This window comes from Anolis sagrei, chromosome 8 (assembly GCF_037176765.1).
Source record: "Anolis sagrei isolate rAnoSag1 chromosome 8, rAnoSag1.mat, whole genome shotgun sequence".
Lineage (NCBI taxonomy): Eukaryota > Metazoa > Chordata > Lepidosauria > Squamata > Dactyloidae > Anolis > Anolis sagrei.
This window is the reverse complement of record NC_090028.1, coordinates 37,083,111-37,103,620: the sequence shown is the minus strand read 5'-3', so window position 1 is coordinate 37,103,620 and position 20,510 is coordinate 37,083,111. Positions and strand designations below refer to the sequence as shown.

General features: G+C 41.6%; 1 protein-coding gene across 6 annotated transcripts in view; it reads left to right on the top strand.

Annotated features, from left to right (window-relative positions):
- The window catches only part of PHKB (phosphorylase kinase regulatory subunit beta), a 237,155-nt gene that overhangs the window by 166,241 nt on the left and 50,404 nt on the right, over positions 1 to 20,510 (top strand). For all 6 annotated transcript variants that reach the window (XM_067471122.1, XM_067471123.1, XM_060788360.2 and 3 more), the window contains 7 exons: positions 914 to 1,018; positions 4,157 to 4,239; positions 4,337 to 4,427; positions 10,812 to 10,873; positions 11,019 to 11,181; positions 14,599 to 14,680; positions 20,066 to 20,123. In XM_067471122.1, the coding sequence (XP_067327223.1) occupies positions 914 to 1,018; positions 4,157 to 4,239; positions 4,337 to 4,427; positions 10,812 to 10,873; positions 11,019 to 11,181; positions 14,599 to 14,680; positions 20,066 to 20,123 (644 nt within the window). The remainder of the gene's footprint in view (positions 1 to 913; positions 1,019 to 4,156; positions 4,240 to 4,336; positions 4,428 to 10,811; positions 10,874 to 11,018; positions 11,182 to 14,598; positions 14,681 to 20,065; positions 20,124 to 20,510) is intronic.

Genomic DNA, 20,510 nt, shown 5'->3' with positions numbered 1-20,510 from the left:
GCTTGTAGTCTGTCTGCGCAATCTTCTTGCAGCACCTGAGGATGTGATCTGTTGTTTCATCTGCTTCCTTGCAGAGTCGATTATTATGATTATGATTATTATTATTATTACTATTATTATTATTATTATCATCATCATTATCATTATTTGCCTGCAAGATGGTGAGAAGTATTATATCTTTTGTTCAGTATAGCTACCGTTTTGTATATTTGCAAGACCCCTTTTGGTCCAGATGTTGCAAAACTGTGATAGTTGCTCTCTTGTTGCATGACTTAAAAAAACACAATAGCATTGAATTAATTGTTTGCACTTCTTAAATAACCATCCCATCCTTCTGTTTTCTCAGTGTGCTTTTACTCAGCTTTACAATTTGCTTAGAACATTTTTGCACAATGTGTGGATAAATCAATTCAAAGAAGAGATCATTTTAAACTTGTGCTGGAGTTGAGAAACTTTTCTGTGGTTAATACATTCTTAACAGGTTGCCTTGACGAGAACAAGATAATTAACAGTATTACTTCATGCTCCAGCACAGCCTTATGCATCTCTACTTGGAATATAGAGTTCAATGTGACTCAGTCTCAGACAAAACGCCTTTAAGACTGTAACCTGAAATAATTTATCTTTCCCAAAGATTATGCTCAGGGTTGTCATCTTAGTTGTAATTTATATGATGGCTTGAAGTAGGTGCTTGCCTACTCACACTGCAGTAAATATATCTCTTTGAAGTATCACCAAATAGTGAGCATTAACTTTGTCTGATTTCCTGGGTGCTTAATTAATTAATGTGGCATATATTTATCGATTGGCTTTAATTTTAGAAAAAAAAGGTGAGTTTGTATTTCCCATAGGAACAAAGATTTGCTTATCAAGACTCTCTAGCTTAAAAAAACTAATTATTTTTGCCTTGTAGATTTATCGAATATTGGGCAAAACAGTGGTTTGCTACCCAATTATCTTTGATTTGAGTGATTTCTACATGTCCCAAGATGTTATGATGCTGATCGATGATATTAAGGTATATTATTTATATAACACATGTTTGTTGTAAAAATCCAAAGCACGTTTAGACAAGAGGTTATCAAGCTAATTATCAAGGTCAGACGCCAGCCAATTAAAGGAGTATAGTTTATTGTTCAAACAAACGCAGAATCAACCCAAAACAAAATCACAGGGCAAAAAACACTTAGTTTACAGTGTGAAAAAGCCCAAACAGGCAAAAGAACTCAAAAAACCCCAACAGAATATAATCTGGATTAACCAGAGATATAACTTGAATTAAACTCAAAAAATGCTTAAACTCAGACTTTCAAGGGTTGTAAAAAGAAACCCAAGCTTCAAACACAGCAGGAAATGGTATGCAGGAATGCAGGAAAGTAGATACACCAGCTCCAGACGCTCAGCCATAGATGTGGAGGAGAGAGAGTAACGACAGAGAATGTAGTCCAGTCTGGTCTGATCCAAAGAGAGACGAACAGCTGCAAGGTCTGGTCCCGATCCGATGAGTAAACACAAGGAGCCAAAGCAGCGGGGCAATACGGCAGGTCCCAAAGTCTTCTTTCAAACCCGTCTTCTGTAGCAAGATCCAGAAAGCACCCAACAAGACTCCTTGCCGATTCGAAGGCTACAATAGCAAACACTCCCTTTTATCTACAAGTCCTCATCAGAACTTGATTCAGCCAACACCCGTGTCCCAGCTGTATCTTGTTGCAGCTCCTCATCCGAACTGGAGTCGCCCCTAGTTTGGCCCAACCCATTCCCAGTTGTGCCTCTTCCATGACTCCTCCAAGTAGTCCATCTCTGGTCTAATCCTGAAGTTCCCCAAGTCCCATCCAAGTCTTCACTATTCCAACCCTCAAATGTGTCACTGCTTGTGGGTTTAGCACAAATATCTTGAATCTCTCGAACACTTGTCCAATCCATCCCATCAGATCCAGAATCTGATATCCCATCATTTGCATCAAAGCCCTCAAAAGAATCCTCATCTGTTGGCTCACTAAGTATCTCCCGGATTCTTTTCCTTTGTTGCTCTTCATCATAGTCTTGCTCGCGAGTAGTTTTCCTGCCTCTCCTACTACAACTAGTGTTACTATCACTGACAGCAGACTCTATCACAACACTCGGGACACAGATTGGTGTGAGTATTTGCTATCTACTTAGGCAACCCTTGCTGGAAATTGTGCAACTTCCTTGCGTAAATCTACATTGTGTGGAGCCAACGAAGTCCAGTGACTTTTGCTAAATTTGTAACCACACAAGAAGATTGGTGTGATTTGCCTTCCTTTTCCTATGGAAAGATTCTTTCCGCATGGGACATGGCAACGTTTCAAATGGCCCTAAATAAGACAAATGAAGTACTGAGATAAAGGTTGGAGAGAGCCCCGATAAAAGAAGTGCAATGGGGTGTTACAAGGCAACATGAATCACAGAGATGTCACCCAGAACAAGTTTTGGAGAATGTTAAATTTAGAATTAATGGCATCACGCTCCAAGTAAAATGAGAAAGAACTGAGAAATACATGGGCAGGGCAAAGTATGGCTGGTGTAATAATGTCATGAATACTTTCTGAACCTTAAAATGTTCTTTAATCTGTTTTCAGTGGGATAGAGTATCAGGCACTTTCAGAGAAAGAAGTAGGCCACTTCTAGACTGACATATAAAATCCGGATTGTCTGTTTTGAATTGGATTATATGGCAGTGTAGGTAAAGGTAGAAGATCCAACCAGTCCATACTTCAGGAAATAATGCCCGACTGCTCATTGGAGGGAAGGACATAAGAGGCAAAGATGAAGTACTTTGGCCACATCATGAGAAGACAGGAGAGCTTAGAGAAGTCAATTATCCTTGGGAAAATGGAAAGGAAAAAGGCAGAGAGGCTGGCCAAGGGCAAGATGGATGGATGGCATCCTTCAAATGACTGACTTGACCTTGAAGGAGCTGGGGGTGGTGACGGCCGACATGGAGCTCTGGCGTAGGCGGGTTCATGAGGTCACAAAGAGTCGAAAGCGACTGAATGAATGAACAACAAGAAAAGGAAAGGGACATATGAAGTGGCTGGCATCCTTGAAGTGACTGGATTGACCTTGAAGGAGCTGGGGGTGGTGACGGCCGACAGGGAGCTCTGGCGTGGGTGGGTCCATGAGGTCACAAAGAGTCAGAAGCGACTGAATGAATGAACAACAAGAAAAGGAAAGGGACATATGAAGTGGCTGGCATCCTTGAAGTGACTGGATTGACCTTGAAGGAGCTGGGGGTGGAGATGGCTGACAGGGAGCTCTGGCGTGGGCGGGTTCATGAGGTCACAAAGAGTCTGAAGCGACTGAATGAATGAACAACATCAAAGGGAAAGGGACATATGAAGTGGCTGGCATCCTTGAAGTGACTGGATTGACCTTGAAGGAGCTGGGGGTGGAGACGACTGACAGGGAGCTCTGGCGTGGGTGGTCCATGAGGCCACAAAGAGTCGGAAGCGACTGAACAAATGAACAACAACAGGTAAAGGTAAAGATTTCCCCCTGACATTAAGTCTAGTTGCCCCCCCTCCCCGACTCTGGGGGTTGGTGCCCATTTCTAAGCTGAAGAGCTGGCATTGTCAGTAGACACCTCCAAGGTCATGTGGCCGACATGACTGCATGGAGCGCTGTTAACTTCCTGCCAGAGCGGTATCTATTGATCTGTTCACATTTGCATGTCTTCGAACTGCTAGATTGGCAGAAGCTGGGGCTGACAGCGGAAGCTCACGCCGCTCCCCAGATCCGAACCTGCGACCTTTCTGTCAACAAGCTCAGCAGGTCAGCGGTTTAACCCACTGCGCCATATAATCCAGTTCAAAGCAGATAATGTGGATTATCTTCTTTGATAATCTGGATTATGTGGCAGTGTAGAAGGAGCTTTAGACACACAACTCCAATACTGGGTTTTATAATAGCTATATTGGTTACACAGACAAAATGGGAAACATCACATATACTCTGAAATTCACTCATAATCAATTCATTCACTCATTCGTACTCACCATCCTTCTTCATTCAGTTGATCAGACATCTTAAAAGGAAGCGAGTGTTCAGAATTCGGCATCCCTGCAGATCTGATTTACATACACATTCAGCTTAAGAACAAGCCTGCAGATCCTGTTTTGTTCTTCTTTCTGTGCAGAACACTTTGCAATTCATTAAACAGTACTGGAAAATGCATGGCCGCCCCTTGTTTCTTGTGCTGATTCGGGAAGATAATATCAGGTAAGCTGTAACAGGCAGAGAAGTGCCCATAAAGTTTAAACTTCTGTGTTAAGCTCAGAGCTTGCTGTATTAAGCATGGTTTTGCTTCTACTTTCAGGGGAAGCAGATTCAACCCAATACTTGACATGCTTGCCGATTTCAGGAAAGGTGTGGTTGGGGGAGTGAAAGTTCATGTGGACAGGCTACAGGTGAGATGCTTTTTGAAAACAGTGCCCCATGAATTTTGAAAACTGGAAGAGCCATTCAAATACATATCAAACCATTTGTTCCTGGGTTCTAAATATCATTTCCTAATTGGTTCTATCACAAAAAATTGGAAACAGTGTATTAAACTGTGAATACTTTGTATGTGTGGGAAATCCTGCAATACATTTTTCTATAGTTTTTCAATGAATATCTCATAGAGTCTCAACAATTCAACATAGTTTGTGGCAGCCACAAAAACATTCCAGCTTTTCATGAGGGTATTCTGGCCACCAGGGGAGCTGTCGCTTTACCGTCCATTTGTGACATTGATGAAGTACTTCCTCATTCTTTGCATACTTGCTGGATATTTTTATGGCCTCGATAATTAGTTAAATTAGCCTCCCCACATAAGTGGTACGTAAATTTCCTACTTGACAGATGCAACTGTCTTTCGGACTGCAAAGGTCGACAGCAAGCTACACAAATTGGTCGGAAGCTCACTCTGACTCGGGCTGGCTTCGAACTCATGACCTTTTGGTCAGTAGTGATCTTAATGCAGCTGACTCCCAGCCAGCTGCACCACAGTCCTGGTGAAGAAACTTTTTCTTTTGGCCCTGGTGCTTAAAAGCCTCCTTGTGCGCACTGGGAAGGGGAGTCTGGGTGGGAAGCCTCCTCCCAATAATGGGCCGAAAAAAAACTGATATTTTGGCACCGAAAAGTGAAAATAGCAATCTGCCCTCCTGATTTTGGGAAGCTCCGTAAAAATAGATAGAGGCCCCCACCGAAAGCCAGGACACGAAACGGATCAAAGTTTAACCCGAATGCACAAGACTAATAAGAACGACTTTCAAAGTAAAGACCACACAATTAAACAGGAAATAACACTTTCAAACCAGGAACAGATTTTTTTTTCAAATTCTGCTGCATAGTGCAATCAAGGTGATCCTGGTGGTATTAATTATCATAAATTATTTTAGGTGGTCCTGGTGGCATTAATTAAAACTAATTACTTTCGGTGATCCTAATGATATTACTTTATCATTATAAATAAGTTATGTGTGAACATATGTTTACTGTTCCCACACACAACAGGGTAATTTGCATGCCTTTTTTAAAGCAAGGTTTTGTAAAAGCCAACTTTCTCAGATGTCCATCACTAAGTATATTCCAGTGTCATTTTTTTATATAAAGCTGGACTATTTCAGAGCCCTTAGAGGGCAGCTGTGCTCTACATTTGTTGCCTTTCCTTGAATATTTTCATAATAATTAAAGCATTTCAGGAACAATGTTAACAGAGTTTCCATATTTGACATCATTCTCCTATCAATTCTGATTTCCCGCAAGCTATAAATAGACAAAGCAACCAAAGCAATGCATTGCTCTTTTTACATTGCAATGAATAGTATCGACTTACTATTTTCAAAACACTATCATGAGTAACAAGAACAAATGTACTTTTGAACAATATTTTCTTAAATCTAATTACTATGTAGTTTCTTTCCAAACAAGAAGTAGCAACGGTCCCTTCTGAACAAGGAACGAGAGATTGCACTGTTTCTGTTCCATGTTTATATACAGAAAGAGGAGCTCACTTGTCTTTGAGAGCTTCTATACTTGCCACAAAATGTTGGGAGAATTTAAAAATAACTTTCAAAACCTGTTTACAGGGCAGTCGAGCCAATCCGAGGGGTATTCATTAAAGATTTCCCTTAACCCACTTCTTTTCTCATAGGATTCTGAAACTGCACATGTTTAGTGATATAGCATTCTATAGCATCCATGCCAATTTACAACTCAGAACTGAGAACGGTCTCGATTTGACAGGTTTTGAAGTGATGTGAGGTTTGAGAATGGACCCAAGGAATACAGACCAGTCCTCAAGCTCCTTTATTCGAAAGGCTGCACACCAAAGGAGACATTCGATGAGATGAAAGAGCTTTATGGTGATGATTTCCCATCATATGATGCAGTCAAGAACTGGAATCGTCACTTCAAATGTGGTCGGACTTCGGTGGAATCAGCTCCAATTCTAGGGCAACCCCACTCTGCTATTGATGAACACACCATCCAGCAAGTGGAGGCCGCCATTTTGGAAAATTGCCACGTAACCATTCACCACCTAGCCCAAAATGTCAAGATTCATCCAAGACCATCTTCACATCTTCACATGCGTAAGGTATCCGCTTGCTGGGTCCCCCGGCTGTTCACACCTTTCCAGAAGCAGGAACGAGTCAAATGCTCTCAGGATCTATTGACAATGATGTGCCATGGAAACCAGGAGGGCTTTTTCAACAGACTGATCACACAGGATGAAAGCTGGGTCCATCACTATGATCTTGAGACTAAAGTCCAGTTGATGCCAAGGAAGCATCCTGACTCACCACCTCCAAAGAAGGCACGTGCCCAAATCTCAGCAGGCAATGTCATACTCACAGTATTTTGGGCATAGCACAGAGTAATATTGATGGATTTCCTAGCAAAGGGTACCATGATCACTGGGACATCCTATACTTCACTGCTGTGGACATTGTGGGAGGACATCGAAACCAAGAGACAATGTGGCATGCTCCCAAAGGTGTCCGCTTTCTTCAAGACAGTGCACCAGCTCACAACCCACATGTTACCCAAAAGGAAGCATGCTCCTGTGGCTTTTAAGTTCTACCACATCTTTCTTATTCACCTGACCTTGCACCATCGGACTTCCAGCTCTTTCCAACAATTTATTTATTTATTTATTTTAGATTTTTTTTTATTAAATATTTTTATTGGTTTTTTTGTTTTACAAAAATTGCAGTAAAAAAAAGACATGGGGACAACAATTTATTTTTGAAGGGCAAGCATTTCAGATTATTTATTTATTTATTTATTGCGTCAGGGGCAACCAGACAATTGTATTACATTTCTAACAGAACAAAGCAAACAGACACAAAACAAAATTTGCAAGCTTGGTAGTTGATTAAATGTCCTTTGACCAGTATCTGGCCACTTGGAGTGCCTCTGGTGTTGCTGCAAGGAGGTCCTCCATGGTGCATGTGGCAGGGCTCAGGGTGCATTGCAGCAGGTGGTCAGTGGTTTGGTCTTCTCCACACTCACATGTCGTGGATTCCACTTTGTGGCCCCATTTCTTGAGGTTGGCTCTGCATCTCTTGGTGCCAGAGCACAGTCTGTTCAGTGTCTTCCAAGATGATGATGATCATCATCATCATGATGGTGATCATGATGATGAGACTCTGATTTCTGAAGTCACAACGTAGCTTTTGGAGCAACCTCTCGACTTTTACAAGCGAGATGTTTAAGTTGCTTAAAAAGATGAGAGAAGTGTGTGTCCTGAGGTGGCAACCATGGAGAGAAGGACTCATAACTGTGTCAAGTTTCATTGCTCTCAGTCCACTGTAAGTGGGTCAGGGGAAATCTTTAATGAACGCCCCTCGTATCTGTAGATCTGTAGTGAACATCCATAGTAAAATCTGGACTTAGGATCCTGTGCAATTTTTGAATTGGTTGTCAGAGCCATGCTCTGGTTTATCATCCTGATCTTTGGACATTAAAACATTAATATCATCCTTTTTTAATAGTGTTTTATTTCCTTTTGCTAATGTTTAAACATTAATTTCCTAAATTAATCCTCTGTCATGTTTTGGATGTTGTCCATTTCATTAAGGTGGCGAGGAAAAACTGAAATATTGAGATGGTGAAATGCCGATAATGCATTATCTATTAAAAAGAATATATACTGCAGGTTCATAATTTACTTTCGTCTTTTGCATTTGTCGGCGAGTGTCAGGATATATATTCAGTTCAGTTTTTAGGTGTTAATTCATTGCAGAGCTGCATAATCTGTGCTTGCGATATTTGCATAAAAACATTTGCATCCGTTTCGGCTGCCAAATGTATACGTTTCCCCATCCTAATACTTTCCGTGGTTGCAGACTATAATTCTTTTATCATAATTTGTGCTCAAGGGATTATGCAAGTGAAACAGAGAAGAGCAACATCAGCAATAAAAGCACCCAGGAGCCGTGTCTCCATGGTTGTTTTAGTCTCATGTTGTAGCATTTTGCTATATGTGTTTCACTGTGCTATTTCACCGAGCCCTGCTAGAAAATAAATTCTGTTCCAGAGAATTTAATCAGTATAATCTGTCAATGAAGAATGTTTTTGTATAACCGTATATTACATAAATGCTGCTAGAAGTCTTTGCAGCTTTCTTAGTCGTTCTCAGTACTGCTTAAACACAGCTAGAAAACAGTCAATTTCATACTACAGTTCCAAACATCACTGGTGGGAGTTGTAGACCAAAAAGGTCTTTCACTTTCCAAGCCAATCTGTTTCACCACCAAATAGCTCTTACAGCAAAAAATGTTATTCTAATGATTACATATTAGCCAGTGTGATGTAGTGGTTTGTGCATTGCACTCTGGAAACAAGGGCTCAGATCCTCACTTGAGTATGGAAACCTTCTGAGTGATCTTTCAGCCTCAGAAAAATATAAATACATGAAAACCCAATGAGTTGCCCTAAATTGGAACCCACTTTTATTTATTTATTTATTTATTTTGTATCAAAAGCATTGCATAAATTAGTATAAAACCGATAAAAATAGAAGGGGCGCAGGTGGCTAAATATCTTTTGACCAAAAGCAGGCAACAGCAATGGCATTGCCTGTAGCTTCCAACAATTCTTCCTTTGTACATGAGGCAGGGCACAGTGGACAAGCATACAGATGCGGTGTTGTCTGTTCTGCTCCACAGTCACACAAGGTGTGGGATTCTTTTAGGTTGTGCCATTTGGCCAGGTTGTCTTTTGATCTGCCCACTCCACTTCTGAGTCTGTTCAGGGACGTCCAAGTTACCCATTCTTGGTTTGCCCTGGAGGAAGACCCTCTCTCGTGGGGGGTCATCCAGTTGGGATTTCCTGGTCGAGCTGCCCAGAGGAATATCTTTGCTGTTGCTGGGTGGACGCCAAGAGGAGTGGTAGTTCTCATAAAGCTTTTCCTTGATTTGTGTCTACTGGGAGGAGGCTGGTAGCCATGCAGTGGGTGGCTTTCACAGTGTTCAACCTTACTTCTCTCACATTTAGCAGCAACTTCCCATCACACATCAGGGGAAGGGGGGGCAATGCCAGCTAGCTTGTAGAGTTTATCAACAGGTGTAGGTTTAAGACAGTGGTTCTCAACCATCCAAATGCCGTGACCCCTTAATACAGTTCCTTATGTTGTGGTGACCCCCAACCATAACATTATTTTCATTGCTATTTCACAACTGTAAATTTTCCTCCTGTTACGAATCATCTTGTAAATATCCGATATGCAGGATGTATTTTCATTCATTTGACACAAATACTCGATACACCCAAATTTGAATACTGGTGAGGTTGACGGAAGGATTGATTTTGTCATTTGGGAGTTATGGTTGCTGGGATTTATAGTTCACCTATAAAGAGCATTCTGAACTCCACCAACAATGGAATTGAACCAAACTTGGCACACAGAGCTCCCATGACCAATAGAAAATACTAGAAGGGTTTGGTGGGCATTGACCTTGGGTTTTGGAGTTATAGTTCACCTCCATCCAGACAGCACTGTGGACTCAAAACAATGATGCATCTGGACCAAACTCGGCACAAATACTCAATATGCCCAAATGTGGACATGTGGTTTGGGGAAGATAGCCCTTGACATTTGGGAGTTGTAGTTGCTGGGATTTACAGCTCACCTACAATCAAAGAGCATTTTGAACAACGACCAACAGAAAATACTGTGTTTTCTAGTTGTCTTTGGCGACCCCTCTGATACCCCCTGGTGACCCCCCAGGGGTCCCGACTCCTGGTTGATAAACACTGGTTTAAGACATCTTGTGATTATTCTGCATGTTTCGTTCAATGCTCTGTTCACCTGCTTTGCATGGGCAGACTTGTGCCAAACGGGGCAGGCATACTCAGCAGTTGAGTAAGACAAGGCCAGGGCTGATTAATTAATTCTTATTAATTTTGGGTCTGCACCCCATGTTCTGCCAGTAAGTTTCCTCAGGATGTTGTTGTGTGCAGCTACTTTGTGCTTGGTGTTCAAGCAGTGTTTCCTATATGCTAGGAAAGGCCCATAATAAGAACAACAACAACATTTATGGAATTGTCTTCCTTGTCATTTTAATCCATTCGTTGAATCCATTTTACTATCAATCCATTGATTCAGTGAACCTACTCTAATGGGGACTACCAACAGGATTCAGTGCCTATTGGGTAATGTGCCATCCCAAACTAGTCAACAAAGATAGCAGGAAATCCTTTGCTCTGGACTATCCTGAAAGTCCAGAAAGCTATTATTTACAGAGAATAGTAATGTAACTACCAACTATTTTCTTTCTCTCATTCCTTCTTCTCTATTTTAGACATTGATTTCGGATGCAGTGGTTGATCAGCTGGACTTCTTAAGAATCACTGAAACAGAAGAGTAGGTATTATCATATTGCAATAAAACATCTCAAAACACCTATCCGAATATATTTATTTTTCAGCACTTGAAAGCAAAGTATGAATATGAATCATTAATGTCTTTGCTAGATTTGTGCAACTTTCAATAATACATTTTTTTCCAGGCCTCCAGAATTTAAGAGTTTTGAGGAGCTCGACCTTCCAAAACACTCAAAAGTCAAGAGGCAAACCAGCACACCAAATGTAACTGAATTAGAACAACAGCCGGATATCTGTGCGAACGATTGGAAAAACAGGCCGACTTATGAGATTCTTCAGAAACTAAATGTAAGAATATAGAAGAAGAAACTAACGTTTTTGTTATTCATCTGTGCCTTTGTCTTGAAGCCTATTATTTGCCCAGTATGATTTTTGAAATTGATACACCCCCACACACAGGCTGCTTGATTTTTTCCACATAAGCTATCAGGTCTAGGAAACATTCTTCTAGTGCAATGGTTCTCAGCCTTCCTAATACCTTAATACAGTTCCTCATGTGGTGGTGACCCCCCCCCCCCAATCATAAAATTATTTTTGTTGCTATTTCACAACTATAGTTTAGCTACTGTTATGGATCATAAACATCTGATATGCAGGATGTACTTTCATTCACTGGAGCAAATTTGGCACAAATACCAAATACGCCCAAATTTCAATACTGGTTGGCTTGGGAGGGATTGATATTGTCATTTGGGAGTTGTAGTTGCTGGGATTTATAGTTAACCTACAATCAAAGAGCATTCTGAACTCCACCAACGACAGAATTGAACCAAACTTGGCACACAGAACTACCATGACCAACAAAAAGTACTGGTAGGGTTTGGTGGGCATTAACCTTGAGTTTTGGAGTTGTAGTTCACCTACATCCAGAGAGCACTGTAGACTCAAACAATGATGGATTTGACCAAACTTAGCATGAATGCATTAGCATGAATACTCAATATGATCAAATGTGAACACTAGTGGAGTTTGGGGAAAATAGACATTGGCATTTGGGAATTGTAGTTGCTGAAATTTATAGTTTATCTACAATAAAAGAGCATTCTGAGCCCCACCAATGATAGAATTGGGCCAAACTTTCCACACAGAACCCCCAAGACTAACAGGAAATACTGTGTTTTCTGATGGTCTTTGGCCACCCCTCTGACACCCCATCATGACCCCTCCAGGGGTCCCGACCCCCAGGTTGAGAAACGCTGTTCCAGTGCTTTTACTCTCTCAGGATAAATGGAAAATATGGAAAGTATGGAGAATATTAGAGGAAATATGTATTTATTTATTATTTATTTATTTACAGTATTTATATTCCGCCCTTCTCACCCCGCAAGGGACTCAGGGTGGAGTACAATGTACATATACATGGCAAACATTCAGTGCCATAGACACACAACATATATAGACACACACACAGAGGCTATTTAACATTCCAGCTTCTGGCCACCAGGGGAGCTGTCACTTCACCGTCCGTTTGTGACGTACTGATGAATTACTTCCTCATTTTTGCATACTTTGCTGGAGATTTTTATGGCCTCCTAAATTAGTTAAATTAGCCTCCCCACATAAGTGGTACCGAAATTTCCTACTTGACAGATGCAACTGTCTTTCAGGCTGCAAAGGTCGACAACAAGCTACACAAAATTGGTTGGAAGCTCACTCCAACCTGGGCTGGTTTCGAACTCACGACCTTTCGGTCAGTAGTGATCTTAATGCAGCTGACTCCCAGCCAGCTGTGCCACAGTCCTGGTGCAAATAGAAAACATGGTTCCGTCTATGCAGAGTTTTTTGGATTGCCTACAACATATATTTTACCAAAATCAATGTTTGTCTAAGGCGGGTGTGGGAATCAATGCAAGTCCCGATCATTTCTGTCCCATGCCTTGATGTTCCCCTATACACATGGTCTTTCCACAAAATTAGTTCCTGGATACTCCTTTTATTGGTCTGCTGTGGCTCAGGCAGGATCCTGGGGCTGAAAGGAATGATAACTCTAAACATTTGAGAGACAGTATTTTAGGCTATTCATACTAATGTACGTTCTCTGTGTTTCTCACTCCTTACTTGCAAGCTAATTGTTGTATTCCAGGACAGGAAGCACCTCTGTACTTAACTGCCACACTCTAGTCCAATGTAAATCAGTAAAGCGGTTTATTAAAACATATATAAAAAGCAGTTCAGCAAAATAGTAAAAAATGTCTAAGTCCAAATGTATGAAATAGTTCATTCTGGCCCAGCTTACTTGTCCAAACGTATATCCCCCTACGTCCCACCTTGAAACTTACGCTCTTCCAGGGAGGCTCTGCTCTCGATCCCACCTTTGTTGCAAACACTCTTGGTGGGGACGAGGGACAAGGTCTTCTCGGTGGTGGCTCCCCGCCTGTGGAACTCGCTCCCCAGCATAAATCCCACCAAGTACAACTCCCATTGCTTCATTGCAGTAATGTAATTCCGGGCTTGGCCTCACATTAGCCGCCCCGAGTCCCCTTTGGGAAGATGGTGGTGGAGTATAAATAAAAATTATTATTATTATTATTATTAGCCATCCCCTGCCACACATTGCTGTGGCCCAGTCTGTGTATATGTGTTTTGTGTGTATGTAGGTAAATACATACACACACAAAACATATGTATGTGTATATGTGTGGTTTTGCAAATGTGTTGTAATGTATTTTGTTATTTTGGGGGCCTTTTAAGTGCCTTCCACTGTGTTTTTCAGTGTTTTAATGAGTGATGGTCACTTGTCAGCCTGATAGGTGTCTTGTGTCCAAATTTCGTGTCAATTCGCCCAATGGTTTTTGAGTTATGTTAATCCCACAAATAAATATTACATTGTATTGTCAAGGGCTTTCATGGCTGGAATCACTAAGTTCTTGTGGGTTTTTTCAGGCTATATGGCCATGTTCTAGAGGCAATTCTCCTGATGCAGGCAAAACGTCAGGAGAAATGCCTCTAGAACATGGCCATATAGCCTGAAAAAACCCACAAGAACTTAAATATTACATTTTTATTTATATAGACTAGCCATCCCCTGCCACGCGTTGCTGTGGCCCACCTGAGGGTTCTGTGTGGGAGGTTTGGCCCAATTCTATCATTGGGTTGTTCAGAATGCTCTGTGATTGTAGATGAACTATAAGTCCCAGCAACTACAACTCCCAAATGTCAAGATTCTATTTTCCCCAAACTCCACCAGTGTTCACATTTGGGCATATTGAGTCTTCATGTAGAGTTTGGTCCAGATCCATCAGTATTTGAGTCCACAGGCATCTTTGGATGCAGGTGAACTACAACTCCAAAACCAAAGGACACTGCCTACCAAACCCTTCCAGAGTTTTCTGTTGATCATGGGAGAACTGTGTGCCAAGTTTGGTTCAATTGCATCGTTGGTGGGGTTCAGAATGCTCTTTGATTGTAGGTGAACTATAAATCCCAGCAGCTACAACTCCCAAATAACAAAATAATGTTTTTTGAGTGAAGGACATACATTGGGTTGTTAGGTGTCTTGTGTCCAAATTTGGTGTCAATTAGTCCAGTGGTTTTTGAGTTCTGTTAATCCCACAAACGAACATTACATTTTTATTTATATAGATATATAGATATAGATATATCACCAAGAGAAAGCCTATTTTTTTCTTTACATTGTTCTCCTTCGTTCTTCCATGCTATTGATTTAGACTCGATGGCTTTGTGTTTTGTTTTGTTTTTTGCCAGGACTGCAATTGCCTTGCGAGCCAAGCGATTCTGCTGAACATTTTACTCAAAAGGGAAGGCCCCCATTTCATCACCAAGGAAGGTATGATTGCCGGAGGCAATTTTGCACATCCACTGATGAACATGAATAATGGGTATCCACAGTGAAAATGGTGTTGCTATTTTCCTCTCCATTAAAGCACTTCCTCTTTCAAATGGGAAACAGGCGTTCGTACACTGCAGAGTGGAATGAACCATTAAATATATTAACTCTTTTAAATAGTTCACGCACCAGATGTCTGTTTATAATTCTGAGCATGCCGTGTGTGGGGGAGATGGATTTCATCTGTGGAGGTGAAGCTGGAAGGCAGGTTGGGCTGGAGCTTTTTGGCTGCAGAGACTGTCTGTTACTTTGCTGGGTTAATATATTGAGTTACATGGAACTTTTGGTACACGGAGCTGGGATGGTAAGTTAGTAAAGGTAAGTTAATAAAGGTTTCCCCTTGATATTAAGTCTAGTCATGTCCAACTCTGGGAGGTTGGTGCTCATCTCCATTTCTAAGCCAAAGAGCCGGCGTTGTCCGTAGACACCTCCAAGGTCATGTGGCCAGCATGACTGCATGGAGTGCCATTGCCTTCCTGCTGGAGTGGTACCTATTGATCTACTCACATTTGCATCTTTTCGAACTGCTAGGTTGGCAGAAGCTGGAGCTAGCAGCAGGAGCTCACCCTGCTCCCCGGATTTGAACCGGTGACCTTTCGGTCAGCAAGTTCAGCCACCCAGTTTAACCCACTGTACCACCAAGGGGGGCTTTTAAAAATATATACTGTTCTGTCGCACGCTGCGCCTGTAAATGATTGTCTTTAAAACAGGACGTGCAACCTTTGCCCAACGGTTGGCTCTGCATCTTGTGGTGTTCAGCACCTTCCAAGTCGCCCAGTCTTCTGTTTGCCCAGGAGGGAGTCTCTCATTTGGTATCAGCCATTCGTTGAGGTTCTGGGTTTGAGCCTGCCACGTTTGGACTCTCGCTTGCTGAGGTGTTCCAGTGCGTGTCTCTGTAGATCTAAGAAAACTATTTCTTGATTTAAGTCGTTGACGTGCTGGCTGATACCCAAACAGGGGATGAGCTGGAGATGTCACTGCCTTGGTCTTTCACTATTGGCTGCTACTTCCCGGCGGATGTCACGTGGTGCAATACTGGCTAGACAGTGTAATTTCTCCAGTGGTGTAGGGCGCAGACACCCTGTGATAATGTGGCATGTCTCATTAAGAGCCACATCTACTGTTTTAGCATGGTGAGATGTGTTCCACACTGGGCATGCATACTCAGCAGCAGAGTAGCATAGCGGAAGGGCAGATGTCTTCACTGTGTCTGGTTGTGATCCCCAGGTTGTGCCAGTCAACTTTCGTATGATATTGTTTCTAGCACCCACTTTTTGCTTGATGTTCAGGCAGTGCTTCTTGTAGGTCAGAGCACGGTCCAGAGTGACTCCCAGGTATTTGGGTGCGCTGCAATCCTCCAGTGGGATTCCTTCACAGGTCATCCTCAGAGTTTGGGATGCTTCTCTGTTCTTGAGATGAAAGGCACATGTCTGTTTTTTAGATGGGTTGGGGATCAGCTGGTTTTCCCTGTAATAGGCAGTAAGAGCACCTAGAGCTTTGGAGAGCTTCTGTTCAACCATCTCAAAGCTCCCTACTTGAGCGGTGATGGCACATTCATCAGCATAGATGAAGCTCTCTGTCCCTTCTGGCAGTGGCTGGTCATTTGTGTAGATGTTGAACATGGATGGGGCAAGCACGCTCCCCTGAGGCATGATACAATGCAGTGAGACCCCCATAACCACAGAATCTGTGGATATGCTTTCTATGGTCTAACTGTATTATACATCTCATCCTGAAATTGTGCTGCAGAGTTACAATGGACACTTGCACTGGGATTCTTAGCAATTGGGTAATTTAATGCATCGGGTTGCTCAATTTTTATGCATATCTAACAAAATCCTGGAAAATGACCCTCGTGACCCAGTTCTAGAAAGCTGTGCAAATAAGAGCTTAGGAGAAGGCTTACCTCCAGCTCTGTTAGCATAAAATCTCAAAACAACCACAAGCCATCATTGTAGAAAGCCTCCGTGCAAATATTTAATATTCGTATTTTAACTACTCAGCTAGAGTTAAACTCCATAACTATGTATTAGCATATAGACTGTAAGGGAAGCACTGTGGGTTGTTATTGTTAAGAGAGGCTGAATATTTCCCATGAAGCGAATAACATAAACATTGGTATTTAAACACCTGCACAAACAAATGGGAGTGGAAAAATCATTAGTTTGCAGCCTTAAGCATAACAAATAATACGACCTGCGCCTCTGAATTAAAACCAACTGCTCAAGTTCATTATAATATATTGTATATACATATAATATTTATAATATTATAATGTAAAGGTAAAGGTAAAGGTAGTCCCCTGACATTAAGTCCAGTCATGTCTGACTCTGGAGTATGGTGCTCATCTCCATTTCTAAGCCGAAGAGCCAGCGTTGTCCGTAGACACCTCCAAGGTCATGTGGCCGGCATGACTGCATGGAGCGCCGTTACCTTCCCGCCAGAGCGGTACCTATTGATCTACTCACATTTTCATGTTTTCAAACTGCTAGGTTGGCAGAAGCTAGGGCTGACAGCGGAATCTCACACCGCTCCCCGGAATCGAACCTGCGACCTTTCGATCAACAAGCTCAGCAACTCAGTGCTTTAACCCACTGCGCCACCGGGGGCTTCTAATATAATATTATAATGTAATACAATATAATTATATGTTACTATAATATAATACTACTACTACTAATAATAATAATTTTATTTATTTGTCGTGTCAGAACAACCAGTCAAATTATATTACATTTCTAACAGAACAAAGCAAACAAGCAGATTACAAAATTTGTATGAGAGTTGATTAAATGTCCTTTGACCAGTCTCTGTCCACTTGGAGTGCTTCTGGTGTTGCTGCAAGAAGGTCCTCCATGGTGCATGTGGCAGGGCTCAGGGTGCATTGCAGCAGGTGGTCAGTGGTTTGCTCCTCTCCACAATCACATGTCGAGGATTCCACTTTGTAGCCCCATTTCTGAAGGTTGGCTCTGCATCTCGTGGTGCCAGAGCGCAGTCTGTTCAGTGCCTTCCAGGTCGTCCAGTCCTCTGTGTGCCCAGGAGGGAGTCTCTCATTTGGTATCAGCCATTGGTTGAGGTTCTGGGTTTGAGCCTGCCACTTTTGGACTCTCACTTGCTGAGGTGTTCCAGTGAGTGTCTCTGTAGATCTTAGAAAACTATTTCTAGATTTAAGTCGTTGACGTGCTGGCTGATACCCAAACAGGGGATGAGCTGGAGATGTCTCTGCCTTGGTTGGATGAGCTGAAGATGTGTCTGCCTTGGTCACAAATAATAATAATAATACTACAATATTATAATTATATTATAATTATATATTTTATATTACATGTAATATTACTAATAATATTACAATATAATGGTGTCATACAATATAGTAATATATAATACTGATATTGCATTATGCGAATAATATAATATATTGCATGTATATATATATCTTGTAAGCCATTCCAAGTCCCCTTCAGGGTGAGATGGGCGGCATCTATATAAATAAAAAATTAATGTTCGTTTGTGGGATTACCACTGGACGAATTGACACCAAATTTGGACAGCATACACCTAACAACCCAATGTATGTCCTTCACTCAAAAAATTTTTATTTTGTCTTTGGGAGTTGTAGTTGCTGGGATTTATAGTTCACCTACAATCAAATAGCATGATAGAATTGAACCAAACGGGTCATACAGGACTCCCATGACCAACACCAGAAGGGTTTGGTGAACATTGACCTTGAGTTTGGGAGTTGTAGTTCACCTATATCCAGAGAGCACCATGGACTCAAACAATGATGGATCTGGACCAAACTTGGCACAAATATTCCATATACCCAAATATGAACACAGATGGAGTTTGGGGAAAATAGTCATTGGCATTTGGAAGTTGTAGTTATTGGGATTTATAGTTCACTTACAATCAAAGAGCGTTCTGAATTCCACCAACAACAGAATTGGGGCAAACTTCCCACACAGAACCCCACAACCAACAGAAAATACTCAAAGCCATCGAGTCCAACTTCCTTCACCAGGGCAAAAAAACGTAATCAAAGCCCTCCTGACAAAGACCCTTCCAGCCATAAATATAGATATAATTGACACACACACAGACATAGTATCATAGATTTGAAAGGGACCCCTGAAGAAGGACAATGATATATTGCATGTTCCAGAATAGGGAAACTAAACCATCTCCACATCAACACTGACAAAGAGACAACAAAAAATACAGTTTACCCACAAGCATATATTAAATTACATATATTGGAAACCAACACTTTCTAATTCCTTTATTTTCCAGATCACCAGACTGGGCCACAGCAACGGGTGGCAGGGGACGGCTAGTATATAAATAAAAATGTAATGTTAGTATGTGGGATTACCAGAATTCAAAAACCACTGGGTGAATGGACACCAAATTTGGACACAAGACACCTATCAGGCCAACAAGTGACCATCACTCATAAAAACACTGAAAAACACAGCGGAAGAGACTTAAAAAGCCAAAAGAGCTAAATGACAATACAGAAAAAGGGAAGGAAGAGGGAGGGAAGGAAGGAGAGAGAGGGAGGGAAGGAAAGAAGGAAACAGAGAAGGAAGGATGGAAACAAAAAGTGAAGAAAGGAAAAGGAGGGAAGGAAAGAGAGAAGGAAGCATGGAAGCAAAGAGCAAAGGAAGGAAGAAATAGTGAAGGAAGGAAGGAAGGAAGGAAGGAGAGAAGGAAAGAAAAAAGTAAGAATGAAAGAGGGAGCAAAGGAAGGAGAGAAAGAGGGAAGGAAGGAAAGAGAGAAGGAAGGATGGAAACAATATGAAAGAAAGAAGGAAAGAGGTAGAGAAGGAAAGAAAAAAAGGAAGGAAAGAGGGAGTGAAGGAAGGAGAGAAAGAGGGAAGGAAGAAAAGAGAGAAGGAAGGATGGGAACAAAATGAAAGAAAGAAGGAAAGATGTAGAGAAGGAAAGAAAAAAGGAATGAAGGTAAGTGGGAGAGAAGGAAGGAGAGAAAGAGGGAGAGAAGGAAAGAAGGAAAGAGAAGGAAGGATGGAAACAAAAAGCGAAGGAAGGAAGGAAAGAGGGAAGGAAGGAAGGAAGGAAGGAAGGAAGGAGAGAAAAGGAAAAGGGGATAAGGAAGGAAAGAGGTAGAGAAGGAAGGAAGGAGAGAAGGAAAGAAAAAAAGGGAAGAAAGGAAGGAAAGAGGGAGTGAAGGAGGGAGGGAAAGGAGGAGGGAAGGTTGGCCACAGCAATGCGTGGCAGGTACAGCTAGTAAATAAATAAATAAATAATCTGTAGTTTAACTCCATTTCTTTTTGTGTCTTCTTTGTTTTGTTTGTGAACTAGGTACCGTCTCCGATCATATTGAAAGAATATATCGAAAAGCTGGCAGCAAGAAGCTCTGGTTTGTATTTCTTGCCTTTCTGCTTCCTGTTGATATGGTGGCACTGCCATTTTTTGAATTCTCTACTGTCTATCTTGGAAGTTTCTCTAGCTAAAGTCAGTATATTTAGACTGATTTCACAAGAGATTCACGATTTGGGATTCTGATGCATGAATCTTAATACTATATCATATTACATCAAGTTCCGCCCCCGTGTTGAATTTGCAAGGAAAGGAAAGTCGGGTTTCAAAACCTGGTTAGAACATCCGGAAGCCTTTTCTTTTGGCCCCTGATTCTCAGAGATTCAAATACACTGTGCAAAGAGCAACCAAGACAAGGCATTACAGTGCAAGGAAAGGGAGAGCACAAATAACTCAGGAGGAAAGTATTATTGCACCCGGCAATTTG